Raw genomic sequence first — 22,051 nt, 5'->3', positions numbered from 1 at the left:
AACATAGGGAGACCCTGTCTCTACAAAAAAAAAAAAAAAAAAAAAAAAATAGCTGGATGTGGTGGGGCATGCCTGTGGTCCCAGCTACTCAGGAGGCTGAGGTGGAAGGATCACTTGAGCCCAGAAAGTGGAGGTTGCAGTGAGCCGTGATCACGCCACTGCACTCCAGCCTGGGTGATAGAGCGAGACCCTGTCTCAAAATAAAATTTTAAAAAAGAGAATGCTAGGCTAACAAATGGATGCTCTGGTCTCCAAAGACCCAGCCAAGGCGCTCCTGAGTCTGGTAAAGCATCCCACCTAAAACTAAATCTCCTTAAAAGGGAAAAAGTTAGGAACAGAAGAGCTACAGCCAGCTGTCCACATGCTGGGGCAAAGCAATGGAATTTGTTTCTGAGGGAATACCATTTTAGAAAGAACACTAAGACCACACCTCCTGTAATTTTCCCAAAAGGCCATCTTACTCTAGGATGGCAGGGCTAAAAGGGACATTGATAACATGCAGTTAAAATGCCATACTCACAGATGAAGGGACCAGGGCCCAGAGAGGGGAAGGGACTTGTTCAGGTCACACAGCAAGTTACAGTCAGGCAGAGGACAGCTGGGACCCTCATCCCTCCTTCTACAACACAAAGTCACAGAGCACCACTAATAGGTCATAGACAAATGAGGTAAACACTCACAGCTGACACGAGCCCTTTAGAAATTGCAAACATGCCATTCTGTGATCTCCCTGGAAGAGAGTAATTACAAAAAGACTTCTCATGGAACAATTCATTTCAAAAGTATAAAAAAGCCACATGCAAATCCGTTTCTCACTGTTTGCCCTGCTAAAAACTACATCTGCATACAAATCTAGTTTGCATCTAATTTTTAAAAACACACAAAAGGGGTCATCTACACACACAGGTTTTCCAACTCTTCATGAAGCACAAAGATCCATTATTTGACTTTTCCATCATCCCATGATCAATGTTTCTAAGACCCTAGGAAGAAAAGGAGAAAAAGAATTAGAGAACGTAAGCCTGCTCCGTTACAATCAACTATGTGTTACATGGAAGGTGGGGGAAATGATCCTTCACTTCGAATCTCTCCGCAGCAGGAAATGGTGCCAGTGGAGAGTGAAGGGCCCTGTGGAGTCCCAAGAAGTACTTTTAAGACCAAAAGGTGGACGTTTCAGAGCAGCAGACTCCAGCTTAATAAGATCTTTTCAACCATTGGAAAATCCACAGATGGCTCTCAGTGGTAGTGAGCTCTGTATCCCTGGAGGTATGCAAGCCAGAGCTGGCAATACTCTGTGTCACAGAAGGAAATCAAGACCTGGGCAGCAGTGATGGTCTTGAAATTCCACAATTTTTCATGGTATCCTTTTGATGTATTCACAACCCAGAATCATTTCTGCCTCAAAATATACGTGTATTTGAAAATTATAGATATATATATTTAAAACTGGAAACATATCTATATAAAACAAGTCACATATCATCAGGAAGACAATTTTAAGACCCAATCTCCTAACTCTTTGTTGAATTCCTATTTCACAGTTTTACATTTTCATATTTTTCTCCCCATTTCTAGGGCCTCTAACTACTCACGTACACCCATCCTTCAACCCTCATGCCACCTCCTCGATGATTCTTCCTTCATTTTCCCCAGTTCTAAGCTGTTTTTCATGCCTTAATATCTCCTCCCATTCCCTTACATCGCACTCCTTGTATTATAATTATGTCCACTTTTTGTTTTTCTGTGATCCCCTACAGACCAGAAGTAAGGCCTTGGTGTGCAACAGTAGTGGCTAAAAGAATAATATAACTAAAACCATGGCAAAATCCCCCTGCTTCTGAGAAACTCTATCAGACTTGTTTCTAATTTTTCCTGTTCTATTAAGCACCTGTTGATCAGCCTTGGTAATGGTGCCTGTTCACCACTGCTCCCCCATTCCTGTAAGAGGATCATGCAGGCCAGGCATGGTGGCTCACGCCTGTAATCCCAGCACTTTGGGAGGCCAAGGCAGGTGGATCATGAGGTTGGGAGATCAAGACCATCCTGGCTAACACGGTGAAACCCCATCTGTACTAAAAATACAAAAAAATTAGCCAGGTGTGGTGGCGGGTGCCTGTAGTCCCAGCTACTCGGGAGGCTGAGGCAGGAGAGTGGCGTGAACCCAGGAGGCAGAGCTTGCAGTGAGCCAAGATCGCACCACTGCACTCCAGCCTGGGTGACAGAGTGAGACTCTGTCTCAAAAAAAAAAAAAAAAAAAGATTTGTCTGTAAGTGGGCGGGGCACACATCACATCCGAGCAGAAACTTTAAATGCAATGGTGTGTGCAGCTTGGCCACAGAACGGACATGTTCCACACTGGAGCTGTTCCTCCAGCTGGGTCCTGAATGAGGGGACACATGGGGTAGGGCCACAGCCAGCTTACAGCTATAACATGGAACATAAGCAAGTGATCAACGTCTGTGGCTGTGAACCAGCAAGATTTTGGGATTTTTATGAGCAAAAGCTGGTTTATAAAGTGATCGCTTTCCCAAATTCCCAGTTCACCTGTAGGCAAGGAACAGATGCAACCCCAGCTGTCACCTGTGTGACTACAGACTAGGAGGCCCTGGCCAGAGGGGATGCAGAGATTCTCTCTGCCCCTACCCACAAGGAGATGTGTTGCAAAGCAGCACACAGTGCTGAGGACAGGAAGGCAAGGCCTGAGCCCCAGGAAGGAAGCTCAGGTGTCTTGAACAAGGAAGAGCTCCAGGAACACACAAAGGAAGCTCAGGCATCTTCTTTGTGGGAATATTTTCACATGGACGCTGTCACAATGACACTGTCTGCTACCTCTCTCAGTGTTCTTTCTAGAAGAATACAGAGGAAATATTCCCTCCAGCCCCAAAACACAACTGGTCTTTTCATCTCATGGACACACATCATGTTCACAGCTCTTGTCTTTGCATGCTAAGAAGCTCAGAGGGAGATGTGTGCAGAATATACCAGGGATTCTACTGCTCATCTAAGTATGTCCCTACTCTTCTTTTGCTCTTTCCCTGGTTTCCTCCATTTACGTATTTTTCTTCTTTTTTTTACAGGTCTTATAAGCCACCTCAAATATCTCATAACATGGGTGTAAAATACTGAAAATGACTTAGAACATGTACATTTCTCCATCACATGCGGTCATCGGGAGCTGGGAAGTGGAAGCTCCTGTATTTACTCAGATCTAGAACCGTCACTGTGCTGTGGGACTCAGCCTCTCCCACCATGTTGGCTGCATGGCACTGGTACACACCCTCATCCTCCTTTCGCAGGGGGTTGATCTAGAAATACAACAGGCAAGTTTATACAGTTATATAAGGTACAGCAAAATGACTTCCTTAGTTAGTTCTTAATGATAAGTCTGCATACTTCCTCCTTTTCAGAATAAGGTAAAACTTGCTCTATTTCTCTCCTTGCCTTGGCTGCCAAGGAGCACGCAGGTAAATTTCCTTCCCAGGGACCCTCTTGAAAGGCACACTCCCTATTGTGGCTCTCATCTGAATGATTCCTCCGCATACCTGCCTTTTACTGTGAGCTACCTGGTCTTTTGTATTAAAGGTGCAAGGTATAGGTTATTTGGAAAATACCTCAAGTTAAAAGAAGAACAACAATCTACTGACCAAAGAATGATCCACAAAGTGTTCCCTATAGAGGCAGCCTCTACAAAATACCACCAGAGATAACCTCTTTTCCCTGTCTTTTCTCCTAAGAAAATAGAGGAATGTGCTTGATTTGAAAAAACCACACAGCCAATTGCATTCCCAATCTCTCAGCTGGGTGGAGAAGAGTCACCAAGCCTCCCACAGCTGTGGGTGGAATGAGGAGGTTGTCCTTAGGGAGCACCCCAAGGATGTTCACAGCCAAGTCCATAACCAGCTCGCGTCTTTTTTGCTTTCTCTTGTTACAACCAACCGCTTCCATCAATTACAAATCATCCTACGGACCACGCGCTGGTGTACGCACATCAGCTCATTTTAAACTCATGCCAGTCGTGGGGGAAGGGTGAGCATTATGGTCTTCTTTTTACAGGAGACTCACAGGTAAATCACAGACTGCCAGGGCCACAAAGGCACTCAGAGGTCTTTCAGTTTGAAGCCCTCTTTCAACAACAGTGGAAATGGAGGCTCAGAAAGGTACAGTGACGACCCAACATGGACCCCTATCTCCTCATTCCATCACTCTTACAAACATGTGGCATTCTTCATCTTGGTAAAAGTGCTGCGAGTGGCAGGAAAGAGCTCTGAAGGAGGACTCGAATGTGCCACCTTCTACCTTTACCAGTGGGTGACCTTAGGCAGGTGTACTAGTTCCTTGGGCTGCTGTAACAAATTGCCACAAGCTGAGTGCCTTACAACAAACACATTTATTATCTACAGTTTTGGAGGTCAGAAGCCCAAAGGGGGCTAAAATCAGTGGGCTAAAATCAAGGTGCCAGCAGGGCTGCATTCTTTCTGAAGGCTCTCAGGAGACTCATTTTCTTGCCTTCTCCAGTTCCTAGTGGATGCTGGCACTCCTTGGCTGTGGCCCTTTCCAACATCATCAAAGCCAGAAATGGTGAGTCAAGTCCTCCTCACATCGAATCACTTCAGTCTGCCTCTGACTCTTCTGTTTCCCTCTTCCACACTTAAAGACCCACCTTCAAACTGGCCCACCCGGATAATCCAGGATAATCTCCTTATGTTAAATCTCCTTATCTCAGCTGTTTAGCAACCACAACCTCCCTCCCACCACCTTGCCACGTAACATCACACGGTTCTGGGGGTGAGGACATGGACATCACTGTGGGGCCATCACTTTGCCCCTGGCAGAACACGTATGTTCCCAGCAGATCTGAAACCTGCCCTGCCTGCCTCAGAGTTACTGGAGGGGCCAGTGAGAAATGGGTAAGAACAGCTTTGAAACATGTAATGTGTTGTAGAAATATAAAGGATGGTTTATAATGGTCAGTCAATAATATCCAATAATCCTAAACACTCACCAAAATCCAGGCCGTGGCCTCATGGTCAGAAGGGCCCCCTCGCACTTGGACAGCTATATTGACATGGTCCCCAGGCAGCTCCTCCAGTGCTTGGGTGCCCTCAGGGGACTTCGTGACCTACAGGGAACAGGAATGCCAGGAGGGGGCTTAGAAAAAGCAATTCTGGATAAAGACCATCCCATAGGCTTCCTTGCCCTCCTCCTTCCTCCTCCTCCCACTGACTCAAAAACGGAAACCCTAGCACTGCTCATGCCTATGCAAATGACATCAGTCATTTTTTAAACCTACTTGTACATATAGACAGCACGCTCTGCCGGACAGCAAAGACCCGAATATCACCACTATGCCACAGAAAGATTCAGAATTTCAACACCTGTCTCAGGGCTGTTGACATTAAGGGGACAACATTCACTGTGATCTTTGCCGGTCTCTCAAAAACTGGTCTTTAGAAGATTTGGTTTTGGAATAGGACTGAGTCTTCTGCCACCAGCCAGGTCTGTCTGAAACACAGCCCTGAAGTGAAGCAGGATACACACACACATGGCCACCGCAGCTGAAGCAGACTGGGTAAAAGTACAGCTTTCTGGGTCCCTAAGTGGCCAAGGGTGTAAGTGGCACAGGAAGGGTTGCAATGTCCCCTTCCAAGGGGAGAGGTTTGGGGTAGAAGTTTCAAGGCAGAGGAGTGGTACAGATGATATCTTTTCTTCATCCTCTGGCCCACCTATAAAGGCATATATATATAAACACACTTAAAAGAAAAACATTTTTACCACTCACGTCTGTTTCTCCCTGTCTCTTTCACACACACACACACACACATGAGATGCATGAGTTCTTGGACAGAAATACCTTTCTCCACGTGATGACTGGGGTAGGCACAGCCCTCACTTCACAGGACAGGCCCACCTGCGCCCCGGTGACGTTGTGAACACTTCGGGGAGGAACGACAACCACAGGAGCTAGGAGGAGGAGACAAGGAGACGCAGCCTTTACCGTGCCGGGTTCCAAGCAACCCACCTCTAAATTCCCCTGCCACTGAGAGCCCGCTGTGATGTCCTGACATGAGGGGAGTGGCACGTCACGCTTGGGCAGGAATCCTAAAAGAGAGATTTCCTCAGACCTGGAAAGCTGCCGACCGATCTCCTGATCCAATGATTGTTTTACCAATGGGGAAGCAGGGGTCCAGAGGGGAAGGGCGACTTCCCAAATTCCCCCAGCACCATCTGTGGCAGGGCTTGGGCCTCAGTGCTCCCTCCCAGGGTCCGTTCCAGGCTCCGGCTGCCATCTGCTATAGCTCAACCAGGAAACACGGCAGCCGACTCCTAGAGGGGCTGGTATCACGCCACCAACGGCAGAGTATTCTAACAGATGGGCTTTTCTCCTTCCATGTGGAGGGTGTTAGGAAGAAGAATGCCAGGAAGAACAGCTGCACACACCCTGGAGCTCAACCCCTGCGGTCCATTCAAGATGCCCATTTGCATGCACAGAGTAAAGACTCTCCAGGGCTCCCCCACTCCCTCTGCCTCCCCATCCCCAGAAGCCGACCCAAGCCTGGGCAAATCAGGGAATCAGGGAAATGTGGTTCTAGACTGCCAGAACATGACGGAGAGGAGAGGGAGGGTATGGGCTCCCTGGACAGGACCCAGTGTTAGATGTTTCAAACTCCTACTCCATACTCTGCCTTCCTCCCCGTGCCTGGCATCTGCTCTGCTCACACTGGGCTGGAATAATCAAGGCCAGGCGTTTCTACCTGCTCTCACCTGCATTGGACAGCAACTCAGCCACCCTGGCATCCAGCACCACAGTGTGTTGGGCAACGTGCAGTGTAGAGGCCTGGCCAGGGAACGCTCCCACCCAGCTGTCATCTATAAGGTGGGGATCACACCCCTGCTTCCTAGGGCGGTCAAGCTGATCTAACCATGGAATGAGTGAAAAGTATAAGTTAATGTGATATGCAAGTGAGGGCCAGGAGCAAAAGGAAGACTGGATGAACAAACACATAAGAAATCAAGGAACAAACATGTTCATTTCCAGGCCATCAAACTGCAGAGTCTAGAACTCCTAGGGCTTTGCCTGGTGACTCAAAGACAGCCCTGTTGTTCTCCACAAGACTGCACCTGGATAAGGCTGCAATACAAAAGGAGAGCAAAGGGAGGAGACAGAAGGCAGGAGGAAGGAGGTGACGGACAGCGTCGCATCACACCCCAATGCACAGGAGGATCAGGGTGCAGAAAGGAGACTAGTTTGGCCCCTCCAGACAGACTGCGAAGCAGACCCTGTCAAGCCAGTGCCAAAAAAACCTCTGGAAAATCGCCTTAGAGCCACAGTCTCAAACTAGAGAGGCTCTTTAGCATCCTGATTCTCTGTGATTCTGTGCCTGACCATGTATGACATGCTCGCACAGCCTCCATTTGCATGCCTTCAGGGATGGAGAACTCACCACCTACGGAGCCAGGCCATTCTGTCTTTGGAGGGCTCCACTGGTAAGAAAGTGCATCCTCACCTAGAGCTAAAGCCTGTAACTCCCACCTGTTGATCCTGGGGCTGCCCTCTGGAGCCCCATAGCCCCTGGGTATCCCAGCAGCCCACCAGTGAGTTGAATACAGACTGCCCTCCCCATCCCAGGCTGTTTTCCTCCCCCTCTATCTGATCCGCCCACTCATTCAGCTGTACCCATCTGAGGGCCCTCTGAAGGGTGGTGCCCAACCCATGTGCCTGAATGTAGCCAAAGCCCCTGGAACCAAGATCCTAGATGTCTAACGTTGCCTGACAGTCACAGAGAGCCACAACACTGAGCTCTCTGGCAGGAGCCCCATCTGTGATGACAAAGACAGTCTAATTTATTCACATTGTCCCGCCAGCGCCTCCCCAACCACACAAGCGCTGGGATGCCGCCTCCAGGGGAGCCCAAACCAGTGCTCCAGTGGCTCGCTGTGGTGACAGTCAGAAAGACCTGGATACCAAGGGGACTCTCAATCAGCCTGGTTTACTTTTGTTCATGTAAAGTCATACATTTTAAATGTGATTTCATCAATCCCTTTCAGGCCTAAATGAGTAAACCAGTAAATCACAATTCATCTCTCTCTCCTCATGTTTCAGTCTCTCTCTCTCTTTCAACGACTACAATTAAGAAAGACTGTCTTGGAAATACTGACTTTGTAACTGATTTTGTGGCAAAAAATACAAATTCCTTTACAAAAGAAGCCCAGCTTTTAAAGGTACATCAAAGCACATTAAAGGGACATTTAAATTTGTATTTATTTATTTATTTATTTATTTATTTATTTTTAAATTTACACAAAGCACAATTCGTTCCTTCTGGTGTGCAGTTCTAGGTTTTGACAAATGGATACAGTCATGTAATTACCACTATAGCCAAGATACAGAACAGTTGTTCTGTGATCTCAAAAAATTTCATGTTGCTCATGCCATAATAATCCGGTTCTAATTTTTTTTTTTTTTTTGAGGTAGAGTCTCATGTTATCACTCAGACTGGAATGAAGTGGCACAATCATAGCTCACTGTAGTCTCGAACTCTAGGGCTCAAGCAATCCTCCTGCCTCAGCCTCTTGAGTAGCTGGGACTACAGGCATGCACTACCATGCCCAGATAATTAAAAAAAATTTTTTTTTTTGTAGAGATGGGTCTTGCTATGTTGCTCAGGCTGGTCTTAAACTCCTGGCCTCTAACAATCCTCCCATCTTGGCCTTCCAAAGCTCTGGGAATACAGGCATGAGTCACTGTATTCCCAGCCCTGTTTTTAATTTTAACATATTTTAACATATCTGATTTTAAATTTAAAATACTTTTATCCATAGTAGCTCTTTATAATCAATAATAATAAGACTGTTATTATGCTATCAGCTAGCACAGCGCTCGCTGTGTGCTAAGCACTCCTCTGCCTACAGGTATTAACTTGTTTATCTCTCCAGCAGTCTCACCAGCTGCCAGATGGTGGCGCTGCCCTGGGTTACCGAGCATTAAAGGGTGTAGTGAGGAGGCTGAGCCCAGTGATCTGTCTCCAGATCCCAAGCTCTTCTGAACCACTGTGCTAACACCATCCTGCCTTTTCCCTAGAGGACCCTTCCAGGTACACCCTTTAATCCTCACGGCAGCCCTGTGAGGTAGCTGCTTCCATCCCCATTTTACAGATGAGAAAACCAAGACTCAGAAAGGTAAAGTGCCCAGAGGAACAGGGACTCAAACCCAGGCACCATGATTCCATTCACTCCCACACTGGTTTCTAAAGTGGAACATTTGTTATCTGTGTGGTCTCCGATCCAGAATAAGAGATGAGTTGCTTAGGGATTGTGTTGGGGGATCCCCAAGACAACTCTCCGGTTCATTGATTTCCTAGGAGGACTAGGAGGACTCACAGGACTCAGCATATAGTGGTACTCAGGCTGTGATTTATTACAGTGAAAGGATTTTCCCATCTGGCAAAATCAGCCAAGGGAAAAAGTCAGGGTTGGGGAAGCAGGCCCAAGATTCCAAGAGCCCTCCCCATGGAGTCACAAGCATGTGAAATGCTGTCTACCAGAGAAGCTCAAGAGGGACTTGGCGCCCAGGGTTTTTACTGGGAGCTGGCCACAGAGGCACTCTCTGCCTAACTGAATACCCAAATTCCACACTCCGAGAAGGAAAGCAGGGGTTCAGCATAAACCACATTGTTTGTACAGTTCAGGCACAGTGAGCCAGTCTCATCAATTCTGAGAAGAGTGGAACCCCCCTGAAATCTAAGTCCCCAGATACCAGCCCAGGGCCAACCTTGCCAGCAGGCCTTTCTGAGGATACGGTCGCAGGCCTGCCGTGTTAGCTCTTTTCTATACAACAATGAAACACCCCAAACATCACCCCCAGGGAACAGCTCTTGTGAAGATAACCCATAACATGAGCAATGTGTCCTTGACACCAGCAGGACATTTCTAGTCCCTACTATCCCCAAGGGCTCATTCCAGCATGGCACTGGAGTGCTCAACGTCATGGCTGCCACCACAGGCAGGAAGGACAGCGTGGCAGGCAGGGGTGGAAGAGTCCAGGTTCAAATCCTTTCTCTGCCACGTCCCAGTCTTGGCCTCAGTGTCTTCTTCTTTAAAATGGGCACAGGAATCTATTCCCTTCCCAGCCCACTTCCCAAAGGCTGTTGTGAGGAACAATTGCAAGACCCCTTACAAACTGTAAAAGACCTCTGCAGAGGGACTTGGGGACTCAGCAGGGTGTGCTGTCCCCAGGCGTCTCCTCTAAAGCTCCTTGCATGCATGAGAGCCTCCTCTGGCCTTGGGTGAGAGGCACCAGGGACCATGACTACAGCCCGCACTCTGGGGAGCCAAGCACATACTCTTACTGTTGCCAGAGCCGCCACACTGCCAGAGGAACCAGGGCTTTCCTTTCTGCCTGCCTTTCACAAGAATGATGTGGCTTGCAGGAGGGAGGACGGCTTCTAGCTAGCCCAGTCTGTGAATGTGGAAGCTTCATCCCCCTATAGCTCTTCCTTGCTGATACTTGTTTCCTTCTGCTTGTGCCAGCAATAGCCCTAGAATTGCACAAATCCAACTATCCAAGGGCTAACCAGCAGGTAAGACAGTCACCCAGATGCACATGGTCACAGGAGGCAGTACTGTGGGGTGAGCAAAAACAGTACCAGAGGGAGACTCAAATGCCCAGGGGTCTGGCTGCCAACCACTTGAGCTTGGGCAAGTTGCTAATCATTTCCTTTTTATCTGCAAATGAAGATAATGACCGCAGCCTCGCATCCTTGGGGTGAAGGGAGAAAATGGATGTGACTGTGTTATTAACTGTGTGGATCTGTACAAGTGAAAGGGATCAATATTATTATAGTGTGTGGTGATTTGTCCCCCTACCTCGTCAATCATATCGATCATTGATGGCTGGAATGAAAAAATCTTCCCAAATCCCTCTGAGATTTCTTTAAAGTTAATGGTGCTAGGGAAAGAAAGGATATCAAGTCATCCCCCAGGACCCCATCTGCTTGTATTAAAAAGCACACAACCGAAGATTTTAATAATCAACACACTGAACAGCCCTGATAATTGATGCTAACAGTCACGTTATGATGTGGAACAAGAAACAGCTTAATCCTGCTCCCTGCAGCCTCTGCCTCAGATCTCCTCCCTCAGCATGAAAGGGTTTTGAGCACAAACCCCCTTCTTTGTCCCTCTCACGAAGTGGCATGCGCTGCCTCTCCTGGTTACCTGGTAACACACACTAGCACAGACCTAGGTTTCTAAGTGGAGCTGGAATTTCAACCAAGGTGAATTTTCTAAGATTCAGGGTCTCAGGAGCTCACCGAAGCTGCCAGGGCTCAATGCCCTGGCGGGTGCTGGCCGGGACCCTGTTCCTATCTAATTTATCATTTGAAACATGACATTAACTTGCTGTGCGTAGGACCCCAACCCTCTCCCAATGCTAACAAATAGGGTGCACACACTGAACTATCCAGGCTTTAGAGTAATGAGAGCAATAATAATCATCATAATACTAAGGCCATACCACCTTACCAGTGAGAAGCTGAACCAATAATTCAGAATGCATCGAAGACCCACGTATGAATAATTCTTACTGTTGGAAACTGCTTTTGCATCCTTCTTCTTCCTCCTCCTCCTCCCCCTCCTCCTCCTCCTCCTCCTCCCCCTCCTCCTCCTCCTCCTCCTCCCCCTCCTCCTCCTCCTCCCCCTCCCCCTCCTCCTTCTCCCCCTCCTCCTCCTCCTCCCCCTCCTCCTCCTCTTCCTCCTCCTCCTCCCACTCCTCCTCCTCCTCTTCCTCCTCCTTCTTCTTCTTCTTTTTTTTTAGACAGGGCCTCACTCTGTCTCCTAGGCGGAGTACAGTGGCATGATCATAGCTCACTGTAGCCTCGAACTCCTGGGCTCAAGAAATCCTCCTGCCTCAGCCTCCCAAGTAGCTGGGACTACAGGCACATGCCATCATGTCCAGCTAGTTTTTAGAATTTTTTGTAGAGATGGGATCTTGCTGTGTTGCCCAGGCTATCCTTGAACTCCTCGCCTCGAGCAATCCTTCTACCTCAGCCTCCCAAAGTGCAGAATGAAGCTTCCCCCTTCGGCCTTGCACCCAAGGCTTGCAATGGCCTACCCCAAACTACTCTGGGGTGTCATCTCCTTTCCCAACCATCCTACCAGGCCTTGGCCCTATGGGCCCACTTGCACACCCACCAAAGGGCTCCCACCTCTGAGCCTCAGTTCATGCTGTGCCTCCCCCTTGCTAGCATTGGGATTCTCTCCCCATCCTTCAAGGCTTCTCTCAGGAGCTATAGCCCAGTGCTAAATAGAGGGACAAGTGACAAACCTTGGGAAAAACAGGAAGGTGGACCCAGATTGAGAAACCCCCAAGATTCAAGGCTGGCGGGTGCACAGCACCTTACTGATCAGGTTGCTAGTGGCTAGCTGTGCAGCGCCCATCTGAAAATAGCGAGGCAGGTCAGGCATGGTGGCGCACGCCTGTAATCCCGGCACTTTGGGAGGCCGAGGCAGGCAGATCATGAGGTAGGAGATCGAGACTATCCTGACTAACACAGTGAAACCCCGTCTCTACTAAAAATACAAAAAACAAAATTAGCCGGGCGTGGTGGCGGGCGCCTGTAGTCCCAGCTACTCAGGAGGCTGAGGCAGGAGAATGGCGTGAACCCAGGAGGTGGAGCTTGCAGTGAACCGAGATCGTGCCACTGCACTCCAGCCTGGGTGACAGAGCGAGACTCTGTCTCAAAACAAAACAAAACAAAACAGCCAGGCAAACCTACACTGGAGCCCTTTCACAGCTGGGACCAGCCAGGTGGCTCCAGGGAATTTCTTTCCATGTGCCTCAGCTTTCCCTTCTATCAAATGGGAAGGAGACCTCCCCAGGACACTTGTAAAAATCATGTAAAAAGATGGGTGCAGCCCAGGGATGGTATCTCATGTCTGTAATTTCAGCACTTTGGGAGGCTGAGGTGGGAGGAGTGTTTGAGGCCAGGAGTTCAAGAACAGCCTGGGAAACACAGTAAGATCCTGTCTCTACAAAAAATTCTAAAAATTAGCTGGGCATGATGGCATGTGCCTATAGTCCCAGCTACTTGGGAGGCTGAGGCAGGAGGATTCCTTGAGCCCAGGATCACAGTGGGCTGTGATCAAGCCATTGTATTCCACCTGGGAGATACAGTGAGACCCTGTCTCAAAAAAAAAAAAAAGGATACAAAAGCAATTTCCAACAGTAAGAATTATTCATATGTGAGTCTTCCATACATGTGTGCGGATCAAAGGATCACTCTCATTATGTGGCAGTTTGGGGCGTTTCAGGGCATAGGAGGAAAGGGCAGAATTTAAGCCTGAAAACTGCTTCCCCAGGCTCCTCAGAGGCATGTAAAAGGGCCCTTCACACACGGTGAACAACATAATAAATACTTCCCGAGGCCTCATTCCATGAAATCTAGGTGCTTGGGTACCCAAGGAGTCAGGAGGGGTGATTTTATCATGAATATTGAAGCAGAACAGCCCTGCTCTGACTCACAGTCTGTTTTCCTTCAACCGGGATCCCCAGAGGCATTGTTAAAAAACGCTCCCGCTGTGTCTTGTGAATAAAAGATGGCTTTAGGGCAGCACAGAATGAGCTGCTGCCTGGGCTAGGAAACATCCCCCGTCCAAACCTTCATGCTTTATCTGGACACAAGGGCAGAGGCCACACTAGCACTTCAGGACAGAGAGTGACAGGCAAACAGTGCCCGGTTCTGTGGTGGATGACACAAAGGCTGGTGCGGAAGAAGGGCTGAACCCCGGGGAGGCCTGACGCCTGTCAGTAATGAGATCATGAAAACCAGTTCTGAGTTGCTTCCGTGTGGCCCCACGAACATCTTTATTCCCTGGGTCTGTGCCTGGGGTGGGCCTCAGATCCCATAGATCAGAGTGAAGGGGCTGTCACATTTACTTGTCATTTGGTAATTTTCAGTGAATTAGGGGTATGGAGTTTCCATCTGCCATCTGGCCTCACTCTGGTAACCATGGTAACCACCATCTGCCTGACTTAATACTATCAAGTCCTGTGCCGAAAGAGCACTGGACAGGGTGTTGGGACCAGGGAGCTGGTCATCCTTTACTGGTCACCCTGGACAAGGGCTCTGACCTTGCTGGGTCTCAGTCTCTTTCTCTGTATAACAGCAGATTTGGTCTGAATGTCTTTAAGGTGCCTTTCTCTTAGGAAGAGAATGCCACTCTGGGGAGAAATTATCTGAGATCATCAGCACCATTTATAGTCTGAGGACCTGGTCAGCATTTCTTATGTCTCCTGCATGTGGAGTTAAAAGTGTTACCTGTCTGGAGACAAAGAGAATTGCCTGTGAATTAACTGCTGAGGAAAGCAGTTATAAAAACGAGTGATAGGAACTAGCAAAAGGAAAGAGACAGGACTGTTTAAGTGCCACAGGGCGGAAACTAACTGTTCCGAGTGAAAGGGACCTCAACAATGACTCCACTGGGGCTGATATGGCCAGAGATGGGAAGGGGCCCGTCCAGGGCCACTCAGGGAGCCAGCGGCAGCACAGATGCACCCCCAGCCAGCTCTGTCCTCCATGGGGAGCTTCAGCTAGGAACAGCCAATGGTGACTTTCCTGTGCTCAACTGGCCACACACTGGTTTTACATTTCCCAGGACAGGAGGCTTCCTGCCCCATCTCCAACAACCCACTGCGTCTCCTGGACTTGGGTACATCTACCTGAACTACTTGAGAGGAAAGACTACTAGATACTTCTTAAGGCTTGGAAAGGTCTCACCCCACCCCAAGCTTCTTTCTTGAAGCTAAGTCATTACACTGACTTAGGCACTAAAGTCTGGACTTGGTCTCTGGGCTCAGGCCAGAATTATTTCCCAGAAGCCTGAACCCCAGGCCGAAACCCAGGCTCCTTGGGACTCACTGGCCACCTTCTCACTCACCCTAAACTCAGCACTGCCCACTCCAGGCAGAGTATACAGCGGCACTTCAAAACCTAGTGGGTGGGATACACTCATGCTTAGGAAGCCAGTAAAGCAGTGCTAACGTTTTGGTTTCTTTTTGTTTGGTTTTCAAAAGGTACATAAAAAGGGTGGGCAACTATAGCACTCAGAGATTATTTTACTGTGATGTTAATGAAGCTTAAGTTTCTAAGTCCCTAGCATTTCATAATAAGTTTCTAAGTCCCCAGCAGTTCTATTCCTTTACTTAAGGCAGGACTCTCCAAATTATATATGTTTTAGAAGCACGAAACCTGGGTCTGCCCCTAATAGCACCACAATCTTTTCAGACCTTACGTCTCCAAAGGTCTTACTTTTCCTGGATGGAGCTCCCTCAGCATCCCAGCTCAGCCCCTTCCCACACCGGGGACCCTGGTGCTCTGGTGCTATGGCCTGGTGACTACTGATTCCCCAGTCTGGAACTCATCCTCCTCCCGTATCCTCAACTTCCCTTCCTCCCCTATCCTCTACTTCCCTTCCTCCCCATTCAAACAATCCACCTAGCGCTGGATACCTGGGAACTCGGATCCCCCTCCTTAACTCCCAGTCTCCTGCTGGGCAAACATACCATGCCTACAAATAAGTGACCGCATCAGCAGGTACTTAAGTACCAAAAGGGGTAGCAGGCTCACCAAAAATTCGACTAGCACAGAGTGGCGTCTCCAAGGATTCTCGCCCCAGTCTCTCTGAGCACGAGGAGAGATAAGAAATACTGCTTCCTAAGGGGAAACTGAGTGCCAGGCAGCGCCGTCCACCACTGGGCAGGGGGATCCTTCGCTCCACACCCCAGAGGGTTGGAATCCCTCCTTCTCTACCCACCCAATCCCCGACCCGGACTCACCGAACTCACAAGGGCCGTCGCGCGCCTTGTGCAGGTGACCGGGGTGCGCGTGGGGCGTGTGCCGAGCGCGCAGGCGCAGCGCGCAGACGCTGGGGTACGAGCGACCGTCGGAGCCGCAGACGGTGCCGCGCTGCGCGCACACGCAGAGCCCGGTGCCCTCGGGCGCTGCCCCAGCGGCCTGGCTCGCGCATACCAGGCCGGGGCCACAGCGCCCGCCGGCGCGGCCCCCGCAGCTCGCGCGCTCGGCTCCCAGGCAGCGAGCGCAGCAGCCGCACTCGTCGAGCGCCGAGATCCCGGGCGCCGGGCAGGGCGCAGGCGCCGGGCAGCCCTCTGGCCGGCACGGACCACACTCGGGGCGCCGGCCGCCCACGTCGCGGATCCCGAGGCTCGCGGACAGCGGCGGCAGCAGCGGCAGCAGCAGCAGAAGCAGCAGCGGCAAGAGCAGAGACAAGCGCGGCATGGCTTGCCCCGGGACAGCGGCGGCGCCTCTGCTTCGCGCTCCGCTCCGCGCCCGCCGAGCAGTCACCGCTCCCGCCCCGCGGCCGCTGATTGGCCGGGCCTGCACCGCGGGGCGCCCGCAGACCGCTGCTCCAGCCCGGGACCCGCGCGGAGCCCGCGGCCCGGGGCTCCGAGCTGGAGGGACGCCCCGAGAGCAGCTCTCCGACCTCCGATTGGACTCTTGAGGGAACCGAGACCCAGTCGGGGCGACAACTTGCCCGAGGTCGCTATGGCAGAGTCAGGATTGGATAACCGTACGGTCTCCGGATCCAAGGCTGGCTCCAGATAGTATGCCCGTAAATCCTCCCAGAACGATGCGCTATTTTATTTAATTTTATTTTGCAGTCAGTAGTTTTCAAAGTTTTATAAAGAGAATATATGGTTTAAAATGTAGATTTTACATATACATCTAAGGATGAAAAGAGGGTTACCCTACCACCTTGTATCCCCATCCTCCAACTCGGCTTCCAGAGGCCACTCTTGCTATCGGGTTTTTGTATATCTTTTCAGAAATTTTCTCTATGCCTATAAAAGTACATGTGCCTAAAAAAGCCCCTTCCTTTAAAACACACTCTGTTTCTCTCTCACACACACAGAGTAGCGTGCCATACACAATAGTCTGCACTTGGTTTTTGCACTTACAGTGTTTCACAGTTTCCCCACCTCTTGTCATCTGTGAAACTGGGTTTCTTATACAATCAATGGGAGCATAGTTCATTGGCTCTGTGAGTGTGTTTCTTAATGCTGCATAAAGTCATGGTGCATCTCCGTCCACAGTGACTTTGTTGTGATGAGATATGGTGATATATTTTGGAGTTCATACAGAGTGGCCTTTCCACAGGGTTTAGTTGCAGTTATTTAACCACTTGTTTTCCATCCTTTGGTTAATACGAATAATGCTTTGATGAAGTCTTGGTGCACAAGGGTCAGTGTACCTGTGGCTTACTGGGGAATGCATGTTGGAAAGATGCAGTTTCTTGTAGTCAGTTATTCATGCCGCCGTTGTGCCTTCTCTGGGCCAGGCTCTGTGCACACCATCCTGCCTGAGTTCTGGCAGGGCACCCAGACGAGAAACCTAAGAGAGTCTTGGCTGCTGGGATTTGATGTGTTGCTGGGTAAATGCACTGGATGGAGGGAGGGACTCGCTGAGCAGGTTTTATAGGAGACTTTTCCTGCCTTTACTGGCCACCCCTCATTTGTCTTGTGCTCTATTGTTTTTTCTTTGCTGAACTCCTGGAGATGGAGAAAACCTCTTGCAGCCTGGGAAGACCAGCAACACCATTCTTGGGTGGGGTTCATTTTGCTTTTCAAGCCCAGTTCCTTCCCAGTTTGCAGTCTTCTTATCCCCAGAAAGGAGCCTCTTCTGAGGCCACTTTATGTGATAGTCAGAGGAGGGCCATCTGCCTGGTCCACGCCGGGCCTTACCTTACATTCAGCCACACAGAGCAGGGGCGGCTAGGCACCATGAAGGGGTGGTGGTAAGGAATAAATATAACAATGTTGGTAATGCACTCAGCGCAGCTCTCAGAACGTATCAACAGTGACTTTCAACCTGGTGGCTGCTGTCTTTACCAGGAGTGGCCTCTTAAAGTGCTCTCACCCCTTGACCACTCTGTGGTCTTCTAGGAATCTCTCCTAAAAAAATGATCACTATGTGTGAAGATTTCATCCTGGAGTTGGTTACTATAGCAAAAAATAAATAAATAAATAAAATAAAAATAAAAAAAGTTAACGACCTAAATGCCCACTGAGAGGCAATCATTAAATAAATTATGGTACATCTAACAATAGAGGATTATGCAGGCATTAACAATTAGAAAGAAAATATGGGTTAATAGAAATGAAAACATGTTTATAATACATTGTTTAGTAAAATAGCAGTTAAAAAGTGCACATCTAATGTAATGGCATATTTGTAAATATGTGAATGTGTAAACATGCAAAAATTTAAGATTTTTTTAATGATGTGAAGGAAACCCTTTTAAAAAAAAAAAAAAAAAAAAGAGATGGTACCTTATTCTGCTGCCCAGGTTGGAGTGCAATGTCATGATCATAGCTCACTGCAGCCTCAAACTCCTGAGCCTCAAGCCATCCTCCCCCGCTCAGCCTCCTGAGTAGCTAGGACTACAGGTGAGCACCACCACGCCTGGCTAATTTAAACATTTTTTTTTTTTTTCAGAGATGGGGTCTCACTATGAGAAGGAAACACTTATAATGTTAAATGAACAAAGCAGGATTTGCCAACAAAAGAGATAAGCGAACTCCATGCTGCTTTTCAGGGACAACTTTGCTGGTAAGTTCAAACTTTCTAATGGTTCATAGTTGTCCAAAGAGAGATCAGGCTGCTCCAGAGATAGTGAGGTCCTTGTCAAAGAAGGAGTTTAAGAATGAGTCTTGGCAAGGAGCATGGAGGGGGTCAGAAGTAGGGGTCAGGGGAGTTCACGTTTGGTTACCTCAAACTGAGCCACCATTCCTGTAGTACAGTGCCCGACCCTGAGACCTGTACTGGACAAAACATGGTCATGATTGAGAAATAAATGTGTACAGAAATGATTTTCCTGCTTTTTATGCAGACATTAAAGGAGGAGTAAGTGAACGGTGTCATAATGAAATTAATGTGTGCTTAATGCAGGTTAGGATACACAATCTCACAGAGGCACATTTACATATGATCTACATTCCTTTTAAATGGTAGGGAGAGTATTATGTATACATAATGACTCCTTGAGAATTAAATCAGAAGACTCATTTTCCAACACTGAGCCTGTGGCATCAAAGCCCCTGTATCTGGGTGGAGAAAACATTCTCAAGCTTTGAAGGTGATCAGCTATGTCTATTTCCTTTTAAAATTGCCCGCAAGCCCATAGCCCAGCAGAGGCATTTGTGTTCTTTCATGTCTCTGGTTCCCAGAGTACCAGTTAACACTGTGGGCCACACCTGTGGGCCCCCTAAGATGATAGGAAAAAGTAGGGACAAATTCTCCCAGTCGGGAAGGGGGGTTGAGGTGCCTCTGTTGTCTGGCAGGTGGAGAGATCCCATGCACCCGGGTACGTAATTAGGCAACAAGAATGGGTGTGATTTTCTTCCTCTTCAGCTTCCAGCCTGAACACAAACACAACACAGGGGAGACTAGCCAATCCCCCATTCAGAGCAGATGTGTGCCCACCCGGCAGCTGCTGAAGTGGGTATGAATGTCCCATCCATTAATTCCTCCCTTGAACGTAGAGATAAATGGCAGATGTTCTCTGTCCTTGGGGAGCTTCCAGCACAGAGGAAGAGAACAGAAGCTCAGTTGAGCAAAGGCCACTCCATAAATAGGCCATGGATTTGAACCTCAAGCTTTAACAGTCAGGGCAATCATAGATAGTCTTCTCCAAGCTAAAGGAAGGTGAAAGCCCTTTCTCCAGACCTCTGGTGGGCGATTACAGAGCAGAAGGCAAGGTGAATTTCTAGAGGGAAGTTCCATAAATGACAGATGGGATTTTTAGGGAGACAGATTTCACTTCAATATTGCACGCAAGGGGATGTAGCAAGATGTAGAACTCTGCAAAGATGGGAATTCAGATACTGAGCAGACAGAAAAGAATGATAGAGGATTTGCTGTTCTGCTGTAAACCACTATATAACTTGGACAAATTAAAGAAAACAGCTATGGACAGGCACTGGACAGTGTTCTAATACAGAGCTGTGATCCTTGAGAGCGTCAGGGGGTACACAATGTGAGCCCCACATCTACCCAAGCTTTCTCCCTGGGGACTCTTTCCAGGCCACTCTGCAGGGAGGTGGAGGCCAAGTGGTCTCACTGGACAGAAGAGGTAGACATCAGAATTCAGGACTAAGGCAGAGATTTGGGGATCTAGGACAGAAAATGAGGAACCACAGAGAGGGAATCCCACAAGTCTTAGACCTTTGGCTGACCCTGTACTGCACAAGTACAGGGCAAGACTTGAGGGAGGCTGCTGGGAGGTGAGAGCTGAGCAGAGATTTGGGGCTCACACAGTGCTGATAAGATTTTAGAGTTCAGGCCCACCCAGAATGAACTGCCCCAGCCCCCCTGGGGTTCTTTCTCCAAGCTCAGTGACACTAGCGTCAGCCTAGTGGCACACCCTGCAGAGGTCTGAGTTTGAGCTCCAAGGATCCCTCTTATATGCGTCTAAGTTTTAGTCATTCCAACCATTTCCATTGTTCTCTTAGCCCTAATGGTGGTAGCTGCTTCACAGTTGCTACCTCCAAGTTACCTAGTTAATAATTCTTCTTCTTCTTCTTTTTTTTTTTTTTTTGAGACAGGGTCTGGCTCTGCTGCCCAGGCTGGAATGCAGTAGCACGATCTTGGTTTACTGCAACTTCTGCCTCGTGTACTCAAACCATCCTCCTGCCTCAGCCTCCTGAGTAGCTGGGACTACAGGCATTTGCCACTATGCCTGGCTAATTTTTGTATTTTTTTGTAGAGACAGGGTTTTGCCATGTTGTCAAGCCCAGTCTTGAACTCCTGAACTCAAGTGATCCACCCAGCTCAGCCTCCCAAAGTGCTCAGATTACAGGCATGAGCCACTGTGCCCAGCCAATAATTCTTTTTTTTTTTAATTATTATTTTTTGAGACGGAGTCTCGCTCTGTCACCCAGGATGGAGTGCAGTGGCATTATCTTGGCTCACTGCAACCTCCACCTCCTGAGTTCAAGCGATTCTCCTGCCTCAGCCTCTCGAGTAGCTGGGACTACAGGTGCGTGCCATGACGCCCGGCTAATTTTTGTATTTTTAGTAGAGACAGGGTTTCGCCATGTTGGTCAGGCTGGTCTCGAACTCCTGACCTCAGGTGATCCACGCGCCTCGGCCTCCCAAAGTGCTGGGATTAGAGGCGTGAGCCACCACGCCTGGCCCAATAATTCTTTATATTACATTCCATTTGTAGGCTTGGCACAGTGGCTCATGCCTGTAATCCCTGTACCTCCCAAGGTTTGTGGGGAGGATTGTGCCAGGACTTCAACAGCCTGGGAAACATAGTGAGACCTCTTTTCTACTAGCAAAAACATGTAAAGTTTGCTGGGCATGGTGGTACACGCCTCCAGCTACCCAGGAGGCTGAGGTGGGGGGATCACTTGAGCCTTGAAGTTCAAGACTGCAGTGAGCTGTGATCAGGCCACTGCACTCCAGCCTGGGGAACAGAGCTGTTGCATGCCTGAAAAAGAAAAAAAGAGAAATGAATTCTATTTGTCATCTGACTAGGCCTGAGTGATCTAGCTAATAGAACCAGGAGTGGTCCCAGGAAACAACTGTCAAAGATGGGTCACAATCAGAGAACTAGAAAGCTTAACTATAAATATGCTTCAATAATCATACAAATTATTTATTTAAATGATAAATAAGAATACATTTCATGTAGCTACAGGGTCAGTATTGCTGAAAATGACACAAAAAATGTAATTGTGTGTGTTGCATAATTATAAGTTGAATTCACAGGCTTTCCAGTCTCTTATGTGAAAGTTAGGGAATGAGAACCTGAGACTTGGAATGGAGAAATCTGGGTGGACTCAGATGAAGCTGAGAATCCTGAACGCTTGAATCATTCTGAGCTTCCTTTGCCAATGGAAGCAGCTTGCCTGTCATGTCTGAGAAGACTCTCTTTCCCTTGCTTAAGGACCCTGTGTTAAGATCACCCAAGGCAGTTGCCTTGCAAGGGATACCTTTTCTCCTCAAAACCTAGGGCTTGTGGCCACTAGACT

General features: G+C 48.6%; 1 protein-coding gene and 1 long non-coding RNA gene across 4 annotated transcripts in view; one reads left to right on the top strand and one right to left on the bottom strand.

Annotated features, from left to right (window-relative positions):
* Positions 1-24: 24 nt before the first annotated feature.
* Positions 25-16,324, bottom strand: IGFBPL1 (insulin like growth factor binding protein like 1). Of its 2 annotated transcripts, XM_004048054.5 has the most exons (5): positions 15,833-16,324; positions 5,852-5,961; positions 5,003-5,119; positions 3,147-3,305; positions 888-983 (listed from the first exon to the last, which is right to left on the bottom strand). In XM_004048054.5, the coding sequence occupies exons 1-4, from the start codon at positions 16,290-16,292 to the stop codon at positions 3,156-3,158; spliced, it is 837 nt and encodes a 278-aa protein (XP_004048102.4). In that variant the 5' UTR covers positions 16,293-16,324; the 3' UTR covers positions 888-983; positions 3,147-3,155. The 2 variants fall into 2 exon arrangements, with proteins under 2 accessions (XP_063552296.1, XP_004048102.4); XM_063696226.1 differs by lacking the exon at positions 3,147-3,305 and having other exon boundaries at positions 25-983.
* A 2,189-nt stretch (positions 16,325-18,513) lies between these two features.
* Positions 18,514-22,051, top strand: part of LOC115935821 (uncharacterized) — a 37,947-nt gene continuing 34,409 nt past the window's right edge. For both annotated transcript variants that reach the window (XR_008668617.2, XR_010130149.1), the window contains exon 1: positions 18,514-18,623. This is a non-coding gene — a long non-coding RNA (uncharacterized lncRNA). The remainder of the gene's footprint in view (positions 18,624-22,051) is intronic.

Source organism: Gorilla gorilla, chromosome 13, assembly GCF_029281585.2.
Source record: "Gorilla gorilla gorilla isolate KB3781 chromosome 13, NHGRI_mGorGor1-v2.1_pri, whole genome shotgun sequence".
Lineage (NCBI taxonomy): Eukaryota > Metazoa > Chordata > Mammalia > Primates > Hominidae > Gorilla > Gorilla gorilla.
The sequence above is the reverse complement of the archived record's forward strand: the minus strand, read 5'-3'. Positions and strand labels throughout refer to the sequence as shown.